This window comes from Athene cunicularia (genome assembly GCF_003259725.1).
Source record: "Athene cunicularia isolate RWA chromosome 18 unlocalized genomic scaffold, athCun1 chr18_part1, whole genome shotgun sequence".
Taxonomy (NCBI): Eukaryota; Metazoa; Chordata; class Aves; order Strigiformes; family Strigidae; genus Athene; species Athene cunicularia.
This window is the reverse complement of record NW_020799123.1, coordinates 9,598,358-9,609,841: the sequence shown is the minus strand read 5'-3', so window position 1 is coordinate 9,609,841 and position 11,484 is coordinate 9,598,358. Positions and strand designations below refer to the sequence as shown.

The 11,484-nt window shown below is 39.3% G+C and overlaps 1 protein-coding gene across 2 annotated transcripts in view; it reads left to right on the top strand.

The window, feature by feature from the left end:
* The first annotated feature begins 41 nt into the window (after positions 1 to 41).
* TEX2 (testis expressed 2) overlaps positions 42 to 11,484 on the top strand; it is a 54,762-nt gene continuing 43,319 nt past the window's right edge. The window contains exons 1-2 of one of the 2 annotated variants that reach the window (XM_026861041.1): positions 3,079 to 3,105; positions 3,643 to 3,706. In XM_026861041.1, coding sequence (XP_026716842.1) covers positions 3,094 to 3,105; positions 3,643 to 3,706 — 76 coding nt within the window. In that variant the 5' untranslated portion in view covers positions 3,079 to 3,093. Of the gene's footprint in view, positions 218 to 3,078; positions 3,106 to 3,642; positions 3,707 to 11,484 lie in introns of those variants that run through there. The other variant, XM_026861044.1, reaches the window with a different exon arrangement.

Below are 11,484 nucleotides of genomic sequence, written 5' to 3'. Positions count from 1 at the left end.
CTGCGGGGCGGCTGCCGCCGGCTGAGCCGCGCCTGGGCCGGGGCTGGCTGCAGGGTTTATTTTTACCGTGGGGGCAAGGCTCGGCGAGATGGAGTTACTTCCTCCTTCCATCGGTGTAACTGAGATAAAGGTTTGGCTGAAGTGGGGTATGCCGTTTGGCAGGAGCACCGCTGAAGCAGAAGCGATCCCTTGAAAACAAGCAGCGGAGGAAACAGCGGTAACGTTTATTCTTGCTGGAGCGGGGGGGAGGATTTCCAGTTGGCTTTTAGGAGCAAAGGCGAGAGGTTTTCTGTCTCCTAAAATTGTTTCCGTCTCCGTTGTCCTAGGTGTCGGCTCTTTAGTTTCTGCTTCTCCTTTCATTCTCACTATCATTTTTATTTTACCTCTCTATTGCAGTTCAGTGTCTAAATCTGTTTACTGGGTCTCTTCAGCATGTGCTAAAGTTCCTTCTAAACGTCCGTGCTCAACTTCTTGATGATTTGTATCTGTCAGGAAAGGTCTTAAGGCACTCCTGCCCAGAATTTAGGGGAGTTAAGTGTACAGCCGAGTTTAAATTAAACTTTTGTATGTAACTTTAGTATTGTAACTGTAAGATAAATCAGCATAAGACTTCAGTGCTGTGAGATTACCTTCTGTTAAGATGCTTTGTCATACTCCTCAGTCTTCACACAACTCCTCTTTCAAGATGATCTTGCCTGCATAACTCGGGGAAAAACAAGGCAGACTCACAGTCTCAGGGGCGTATTTTTTTACAAGAAGCTGTAGCACTTTTTTTAAAAAAACCCCAAACTTCGTATTCCTAAACTCCGAATAAAATTGGGGCACTGTGAGTACCCTATTTCATTTTTCTCTGAATTGAGTATGTGCTAAATTAGAGGTAAAAGCACTTTAACTTAAGCGAAAGAAAGTGAACTAATGTTTTTGATGTTAGAATTAACTTCTAAGACTCTGACATCATGTTCTTTTATGGTATATGATAAGTTACTGTTTTGATTGGTTGCAAAGCTGGTCCAACAAGCTGCTCGATTGTGGGTGGCACAGCAATGCTCCCAGCAGGTGCTGAGGTTTGAGGTAGGGATTCTAAGGCAGGGGCAGGGTAAGGCGCTTTATCTCTTGAACAAAAGACCAGAAAGGTAATTCTGTGCTTAGAGACATCTTATACTGTACTCTTCTGGGGTATGGTATCTGCTGTGAATTGCATTGGTCAGCTGAGTACTTCCCTTGTGAACTTTGCTTTTGGTCTATGCAAAGAACTTCTTTAAATGACATGTATTGCTTTTATTTCAGGAAAGAAAATCAGTTAATGAAATCCAAAGTGAAAACTTGAGGAAGGACACAGCCCAGTAAAGTACATATATTAGTGGAATAATTATTTTTGCATGAAAACAACACTTAATAGTTTCAAATATTAATAGCAAATGCTTAGCTGTTTCTAACTAAAGAACTTCTAAGACAGCTGTTTTACAAAGTAAAGGGTGTGGAGGAGGAAACAGACAATGTGTAACGCTAGTAAAATCCCTGTTGCAGTAAACAAAGTAATGGGAGATAGAGAAACTTACCTAGTAAATAAAAGGTTATTGTAACTGAAATGAATTTAAAGTCATGTAGCCAGAGGACTGAAGATGCATTGTTGTGTTCAAACAGCTGCTTAGTTGGTAGATTTGGGGATTGTGCTGCTCTAACCTCACCTTTCTGTGGGAACTCAACCAAATACATTAGATGAAATCAGAAGATTTCTCTTGTAGGCCACCAACCTTATATTGTGTGAATGTGGAGGTGAGCAGTCACAAGCATGGCAGTGAATGTACATAAGGGTATATGTTTCATGTGCTGTTGTTCCCCTGTCCGTTTCTCTGTGTGACAAGGACTGAGCTTTAGTCTGTACAGCCTATGAGATGAGTAAATTGTGCTGAGTGCACAGAAGGTAGTAGGTACTTGCCCAGGAGCTGAAGAAAAATAAAGGCTGTTTATTAGGATAAATTGTAGGTTTCAAAAAAATGAGGAGGAGTGTAAGTAAATTCTGGTCTTAAACACAGTCTTGGAGCTTGGAAAAGTCCCTCAAATCTCTGAATTTTTGTTCTTTTCCTTTGGTAAGCTAGAAATTGTGGTATCAGATGTCCACAGTAAGTAGCAATGTTAATTCAGTGTACTCTAAAACGCTTACCCTTGAATAAAGGCATTGTGTTCTAGAAGCCCTTACTGCCCTCAATGAAACAATCAGATGACAATATATGTTGGAAAATAAGAGCATAATGTAGGCTTAGAGATTAGAGAAATGAAGATAAGAGTTAATACTGTGAGCCTTCATCAGCGTGTACTTGGTATTAGAAATGTAATGTACTCAGAGTGGAAACAAAATCTGGAAGTGCATAAGGATGTCACATGTGCCCAATAATGGGGATGAGCGATGACTTTTCTTACTCCAGGTAATGTTAAGTGGACACTAGAAAGGATGTGCTGCGGTTTCAAGGTGGAGGATGGTGGAACAGTGAACAATACCGGGTGTCAGGACTGCTGAAGAATGCAGCACTTAAGGGGCGAATGAGGCAGTTAACTAAGGCGGTGTTGGCTTTGCACCTGCTGGATAGCCAGAGACCTCTTCAAAGAAAAGCTTCCATACAGAGTTGTCTGAACTTTGAGAGACCCTCTCGCGTGGATGGTCAGAACCAAACTTGCAATGCTGCGGGCAGCTGACCTTATTCCTGGTGTCCTCTCCTTGATAGAAGACAAGAAGTTGACTCTGTTTTTAGCAAGAGGTTGCACCAGACTAGGTCAAGAGGTCTCTTTCAAAACAAATTATCTTGTGATTCTGCAGCAGTTATAGAGGAGAAATGACAAGCTTAAAAGTAACTCCCAGGCTACTTGTCGGGCAACACATTTGTCAGATTTTAAAATTCCAGGTAATAAGCAAGTTGTTCATTGTATTTTTAAACTTTTGATTATCTTTCTGGGGAAAACAATTTATTTGCACTGGCATGTGACATAGGAACCGTATTCATGAAACACTTAGCATTTTCCCGGGTGCTATACAATGACTACAAAGATGGTCTTTTTTCTAAAGAGCTTATGTTTCAAGAGACAACAGATGACTAAATGAAGGAAACGGTGAGACAATATGAACAGACAGTGATTTCGGCACATTAATAATACAATTATTAAGCTTTTTTAGGGCATCATGACAAAGGAGAGACTTAAAAGAGAATTTGATGGAGAGCAGTTCAAGATTTTTCTTAGACTCGATTCCTGCAGTTTAATTCTCCACTACTTTTTGTGTGCAGAAAAAAGTTTTATTCTAAGTGCCTTTTTGGTTATTAGTGTTTTTCAGCTCTTTTAAACTCTTCCTGAGTTTTACAAAGCTAAGTTGTCATGAAGGCTTGCTCCCAGCAAGTAGTCTCGCCCTGTGACATCTGCAGCTTATAGCTATAGCTTTTTGTAGCTTACCAAAGTTTTGTTAAGACAATACAGTTTGCAGTTTTATATGAAAATTACCACTTCCACAACATAATATAGTGCAAAAGCAGTCTTCGTATGAGAAAAGTGGTACTTATGTGGACTAGTTCTCTTGAAGTATGTTGTTCAGAAGGTAGCATTAACCTTCATTATGTATGTGTGAGGCCTTGACATAGGTGTTTGTATCCGTAGGTGTCTACTCAAGCATCCCATCTGTGGATTTGCAGAAACAGTGTTAATCAGCTCTTCAAGAGGAGTAGGTATTCTGTAAACAGAGATTTTTTATGGTCTTTTAGTTCTGAGTTTTAGCAGTGTACTTTGAAGATAGAAAACGCTGTGTGTTCTGTGTACCAGATACGTGCTTGCTAGTACACTGTGCTGTTAAAACAGGATATTTCATGAACTTAGTTCCATCTTCATCTCTTTTTTGTGTTATGATAGAGATTTGTCAGGTAGTATGCCATATACAAGTCCTTTAATGCTGGTGTTTAGGAGAATGACTTGCTCTGTGATGGGAGAAAGGAGTACAGCAAGCAGAGTGGTGCATCTTCATAGTTCTCAAACCACCCTGATGTGAAGGCATGGACATCTTGTGCTGTTTCTTCCGAGTGAAAGGCTGGATCCATGTTCTGAGAAATAAACAACTGTATGCTGTGGGATTATTAGTGTTGAGGGAAGGAAGAGGTATGAAGGAGAGGAGGAACAATGAGATTGCTCAACTAGGTTAGGCAGGAATATTTTTTTATTATATTTTGTTAAAGAGGTACTCTGGAGAACTTTTCTGAGACTTGACTGGTGGGAAGCAGTGCACAAACTCCAGGTCTGCAAGGCTTCTTCATGCTTGGGATCTTTCCACTGATGGCTCGTGCTGTCTCAGATAATGCTGTTTCCTCTCTGGGTGTTGTATTTTTTAGAAATTGGTGAAATTTGTGGCATGGAGACAGTTGTATAAGTATTTTCTATTGTTGCTTCACTATTTCTAAGTGTTTCCTGTTGTTGCTTCATGCCTCTATTGCACAGGTCTGTAGGGGAGGCAGCACTCATGTCAGAATTGTGAATTAACTGTTCTTGGACAGATTTTTTTTTTTTAAGCTTCTGTTAATGTGGCAAGCCCAGAAGTTTGAAGGCAGAAAGTTAATAATTATTGGTCAAGATTCCATTTCCAACCTAAGGCAACAAAACATGAAGACTGCCTATTGGCTAGGAACATTTAACATTTAATGGCCTTAACCTCTGTGTGGCTGTTTGCTGGGGAGCATCCTGAGGACTGAGATTTAGCTACCTGCAGAGTTAACGTTTAATTATCCTCTTCTTGAAAAGAACTGGAAGTGCATGGAGTTGCTTGGATTTGGGCCAAGCTTTGCATAGTGTAGATGTGAAAGGATCTACTTGGCAAATGAAATTTTAAGTCTTCTAAGGTGATACTAGGTTCTTTCACGCAAGTCATTTATTGGAATAATTTTGCACTGGAGACTGCTGTATGCTAACTTAGTTTCAGGAGTTTTGAGCATGCTTACAGAGCAAAATTCCCTCTCTTTGGCAAGCATAGTAACAATATGCCCAATGTAGTGTAAGACTTGCAATCAGACTAGTCCTGTAATGTAGTATTTACCTGTATTTGTTCCTGCACTATCTGCTTTATCTGTAGTTTCTTGCTTGGAGCAGTGCTGTTACAGTAATGAATTATTTTGGATCCCCAGGGCTATGGAGGTACCCCTTTTAAGACCCGATTAACAGATGTATCACCATTTCCCTTGATGGAGTGATGACCAGATCTGGAAAATAAAAAGCAAGTGTCTTAAGTTGAGATTACTCAATTAAGGCATCTGAGAGGAGTTGCTTAAAAACTTCCCTAGTTAGCCAAGGCCAGTCCTGCCTCTGTTGGAAACCCTGGGAGAGAGGAAGCAGAGGAGCAAGTTTTGACGGGAGTAGGTTAGAGTGGCTGAGATATCTGCAGTGTGCAGTAATCTCTGTAAGTTTTGAAGGTGTCTTTTCTTCCTGCTTCACTCCCTGTGAGAAGAGAGATTCGAAGGTGTCATTTACCAGTCATCTTTATTCTCTGGATACTCAGAATTGTTGTCTCTGACAAAGCCGATGGTTAGTGTCTTTGGAGAGACATGAGAATATAATGGTAAAAAAAGGGTTTATTCTCTGATCTTGCCTGTCTTGCCTAACTGCTTCTCAGAATTCCTAGCTCTCTGTTGTCTTTCTCTCCTATTTATTTTAACTCTCTGCTTTCCAGACAGCAAGGTGTGTTATTCTGCTGTGCAAAGTCCAAATCGATTTCTAGCACAGTAGTTAAGTTAGTGTTCTAAAAGACAAGACGACTGATGGACAAAGGATAACAGAAGATCAATAAAACATAGTAAACAGTGGTGTTTTCCTGTAAAGGCCAAGAGGGTAGCACAAATGAATCGTTGTATGAACTGGGCTTTAATATTCATTACCTAGTGTCTCTGTGGTTTATAAACTGTTATGCTCTCTGACCCCACTGGTGTTGGATGACAGGAGCATTGCAGAAGAATGTCCCTTAGTGCTGGTGAATGTATTGCATGTTCTGGGCCACTTAGCCTGTCGTTGCAGGATAGTCCTAAAGCTGTGAGAAGATGGGATGGTCAAGCTGTCAAGGATCTATTAAAAAGAGTATGAGAATGCATATTCAGGAATTGGGGTACTCTTCCAAAGGATCTATTTGAGTCCAAAAAATTCCTGTATTGGGTTTTAGTAGCTTATGCAGAGGACTGAGAGCTGTTAAGACTTTAGATCTTATTCTGGATTTCATGTGTTTTGTGTCAACTGTTCTTCTATTGCAAAAATACAAGCACACACCAAGCTAATACATCATTTGATACTGTGAATTTCAAAGCAGAGGACAGAAATGTAGATACCTGTTATGAACTGCATTGAAGTTCTAATCTGAAATTAAATAGCTGCAAAAATAATTTTGTTTTACTGGAAGTCGGGATTAAGACTGAGGAAATAAAAATGTCTCATTTGGGAGCCCAGACAGACTCAAAGAATAAGGCTTCTTTGAAAGGAAGGGAGATAGTCATGCTCACACGCTTGTGATTGTGGTATCTTGGTTAAGAAATATTGCTTAACATGTGATACTAAAAGCAGACAGTGAAAGTTGTCATCTGAGTTTGGCTGTCTTGGTCTCCTGGCTTCTGGTTGCGGTATGTTGTATTACCTTCTCTTCTGAAACTTCTGAGTATCGAGAACCTGCCTGTGGGGAGCTCAGCCAGGTTTCCAAGAGCATTCTCTAGCTGAGACCGGGAATGATAATCTCACAGCTGAGTCACAGAATTCCCATAGAATTCCCATACCCCCTGCTCCTGCCTGTTGGTCACCTCCCACCTCTTGTTCCTGTCTCCCTGCCCCACAGTGGGCAGTGCAAGGTGAAGATTTCTGCTCTGGATGCCGTCCAAGCTGGATATTTCAGTCCTGTTTGCTTAATATGTATCTGTCATTTCTGTTGCCCAGAGGGGCTTCACTTTCTTTCCTAATACTCTTGTGTAATATTTGGGGTTGAACACATAAATAAATGTATTTTGGTGGTAAATGAAAGTGACCCATATGTTTCTTCTCATGTTTGTAGCTGCTGTGAAGTTTGATAAGGCTTATCTTTGTAAGACCTTCTCAGTAGTAGTTCTTTTTATCTAACTGCTTTCACACTTTTTCCTGTTCAACTTGACTTGAAGTATTAAACAAATTAATTGGGAGAAAGGGGGAGGTAATCTTAAATGTCTGTCAACTCAAAAACGTGCTAGTTAATAAAGGCTTTGCCAGGTCTTTAATAAACCTGAACAAATGCATGATGATTTTACAAAAATATTTTTATGCAAAAAACCCCCTAAAATTTGCTACTACTCTATTTATATGTTATTTTAATGAATAACAAGAGATGTGCATGGAGAAAGGACCAGCTATGCATGCAAACTATCTCCTGTTTTGTAATTCCAGTTATCATCCCCTTCATGACAACAGGCTGAGTTTTCTAAGATGTTTTAACACTGTCTAGAGGTTACAGACAAGCTGAAGATCTGTGCCCAGCAGTTGTAGAAAACTCTGAGAGTGTCTGAAAAGATTCATTTAGAGGTGTGTTGTATTTAAGAGCATGAATATACAACCACTTTGTCATGCAGCTTTGAGATGTGGATTGAAGTTGAGTATTGAACAGATTTCATGAAGCCTTGCTTTTCTGATGAGTTGGGACAACTTTTCAGTTTCATTTATATTGGTCAGATTAAAAAAAAATCTAGCTAGATATTTATTCTTTCTATCAAGTTAAAACTTCACAATTAAAATGATAAAAGTAAGTAAATGGCTGTGCTGCACCATGGCTGCTATTTTAGTACTTTACTTTCCCAGGATATGTTTTTTTTTTTTAAATCTGCTTCTTGCATCCAGATGCCCTAAGTGGTGTATTTACCAAAAAAAATTTCTAGTCACAACGTGGTATGGTGTGAGCAGTGGCTTGTCAGGCCTTCACAATACCACAAGCCAAATAAATGCTGAGTTGTGTGACCCATTCAGATCCCACACTGTTAAATAAGGTATTGTCTGTTACGATCACACTTCTGATTCCTTCATGGAGTTCAGGAGAACTTTTGAGGGGGTGTGGAGGCTGTTCTGTGATTTGACAGAGAGGAGCTTGTCTCGCAGTGTGGTGATGAATGCGAGGTGAAAAGATTTCCATCCCATGTCTGGGTTGCCACTTAGACTTTTTTTTTTTTTTAGTTTTCCCAAAAAAAGCAACCAATCATGTCTCTAAAGCCTCTATTATATATAGCATGGCAGAGACAGCTCCTTAGGGATGGGTGCAGCTTCCTCACACTTCAGTCATCACAGTTTTGTCACCTTATCCTGGAGGACAACTGTAGCTGCCACCCATGCTTGGCATCTCTGACTTGACCTCTCTCAGCAATTAAAAGCCTCACTAAACAGCCGCACCCCTGATGCATGGTGATGCATGAGGGAGTACGTGTGTACTCGAAACCTTATTAACATGTAATTCAGAGCTTATACGGCTGCTTGTCTCTGATAAACAAATGCATGGTGGATTTATGAAGCATGTATATAAGAACATTGCCATATGCCTGAAATTAGAATTGCCTGCATAATACTGTAATTGAACAAGGCAGGATATGGCTCAAAGACAGTTGCTTCCCTTTGCCCTTTTGAATCCATCTGGTGGCTTTCGCTGTTCTTTTATCTCCCAGCAAATCAAGACCTTAAAATTGATGACCTAAAATTCATTTCCCTGAAGCTACTTTAATGACACTTCCCTTTCTGAGCATGTGCATGAACAAAATGTAACCTACATACAGTGGGATGCATTAATTCTTACCTGTTTTTATCAACTAGTTGAGACTATAGACATTATTTCTGTCTGCAATAGTAGAAACTTTTATAGTGCTGAAGGCGTTTGCTGGACAAACGTAATACTGATAATACCTGATTATTGAATAGCAAATATAGGATGAGAGAGGGAAGATTTTAGCCTTTTTTTCCAGGGAAGTAACTGCAAAGGAGGATGACGGTAGGGAACATGCATGGATACTACTTGAATTGAAAGTAGAACTGGGGTGGGTCTTAAAAATTCATTAAAAAAAATTTTTTTAACCCCTCTTCTTCATATTGTGCTATGAATTCAGCAGGCAATTGTGGAATTGGGGTATGTATTGCCACGAGACACCCACTTTCTGACCTTTTTGTTTTCAGCCTGTGGGGTTGTCAGATGAAATTTCTGGAGACAACTACGTTGATTAATGTTAATGATAATGCAAAAGTGAGATCTGTGTGCCTGTGTGCCTACCTCCATATGTAGCCGATCAGAATTTAGTATGTCCATCTCTGAAATAATGAGACCTGGAGGAATGGTGTTGTTTACAGATGTTGCCCCATCATATTGGTCTACCATCCACTAAGATAAGGACCTGTGTCTGTGTTTGCATGCTATATGAGCGAATTATACCATATAGGAACAAATAATTGCTTTCTGAGTTGAGAGAGAATGAGTAATGGCTGTCTGTGTTGCTTCCTGCATTATTGATCTTTGGAAACTACTTTTCACCAGAGGCAGTGAGAACATTTTTCAGAGAGTGCTGAAAAGTTCAGGAAACTGTTAACTAGCATTAAACATTTTAGAGAGTTGTTTTGTTTCTTTTTAATTCCATGTTTGTGACCTCATTCACACAGTAAAAGAACATGTTGGGGTGGATCCATGCTGCTGAAGAAAAGGAGAGCACTGTGATCTTTCCAATATTATTTTGTTTACATTTTTTTGAGAGTATTCACATGTCAAATTAGCTTTCTAGGTGTGTTAACAGTACCTGTGTTTTGAGAGAGAAAAGCAGAATAGGAAGGATCCCCTCATATTCTTGTTAATTAGGGTGTGAACAAAAGGGCTATAAGGTGTGTAAGGACCTCACTTTGGTATCACAGTATATTGATTTTCCTTATGAGGAATATGGGGTCTTTGTATTTACTTCTATGTAAAATGTTCCTGTTGATTCAGATTGCTAGCAAAGCTGTTTTTCTTTCATGTGTCTACCTGCCGCGGTTTCTTAGCAATTAGGATTAGAAAAATATGTTCTGGGAGGTGCTCATCATTTTCTGACTCAGTTGATTTCAATAAGAGTCAAGCCTGTAAAGCAGCTGTTAAGGTCAGGCAATCTGTAATTGACCTATCATGTGTTGCAATTAAAATGCTTGTAGAAATAGGAGTTACCTCAATCACTCTAGGGGAAAAAAAAAAACCAAAACAACAAACCACCAGAAAGCTTTAATATATTAAACTGATCCATTAACTATTGCTGTCTTCTGTGTCTAATGCAAGAAATGGAGGGGAATGCAAATCAAGCTAGTAGCTCTGATTTTAGAGGTGTGGTTTTGGCAGGGACCTCTTTTGTGTTCTGGATAATGAAGTCTGGGGAAGATGCTTGCTAACATCTGTCAATTAGTAAGTTTATACCATGAAATATTTAGAGTTACAAATACTGTGTGAAAAATAAGAAAACGCATATTTAAACAGAAACATACATGTGGTTGCTTTTGCCACATACTACTACTTCTTTTGCCTTCATACTTTTGTGAATTTTGTAAAATATTTTAATGTACTGTAATAGAATGACTAGGAATTTTATAGTTGCTTCAGCCTTGCACACTTGAGTGGGCTTTCTTGTGTCTGTCTCATCCATTATTTTTAATCATAAAATGCTCTTTAATGCAAAATTAATCTTTGAGAGACTATAGTGGAAATGTATGACAGTTGCAAGGATATAGAACCTTTTTGACAATCTGAAAAAGCCCAAAGATCCCTTATGTGTTCCTAGTTGAGAAGCTGGGAAAGTCTGGGTTGTCTGTCCTAATGTTTTTAGTTGAGCCTCACTTAATATCTTTGCTCTTCAAGGTGTTTCTATGTTGTGTGTTTGGTTTTGTGTTGGGTTTGCTTATTAAAAAAACCCACCAAAACCCAAACCAAAAACTTTGTCTTTAGCACAGGAGAAATTCAGGTTGTTAGGGGCCATCTAAGTTCCATTTCAGTCTTTAGAAAATGTTGGTATCTTGGATGTTGTCCTGTCCTCATCACTCTGCACAGTGTCCTCTAGATGGAAAGCTATGGTGCTGCTGAACTTTCGCATTTTAGTTTGTAGGTATTTGAGTTGAATATAAATCTGAATGAAATGAGATGAACGTTGCCTTAAGCAGAGAGAGATGTCTGGTACTCACCAGTTCCGAGTTTGACATTTGGTTTTGCTGCTATTATTAGGAAAAGGTTTTTTCGGAGTTGACATTACATTTTGTTAACTTTCTATGGATCCTTCTATGAATTAGAAGTTAAAGGAGTTTAAAGCATAGAAGCTGTTGTTAGTATATGATCTCTGTGCACCTGTTGCTAGAATAAGATGGGTTGTGTGATTCTTCAGATGCTTTAACTTGGTTCTCAGTCTTTGCTATTGCCATTTTAAGAAGGTAGTGATTCTGTGTGATATTTGTTCCAAGTGCTGTGTGAATGCTACTCTTCAGTGA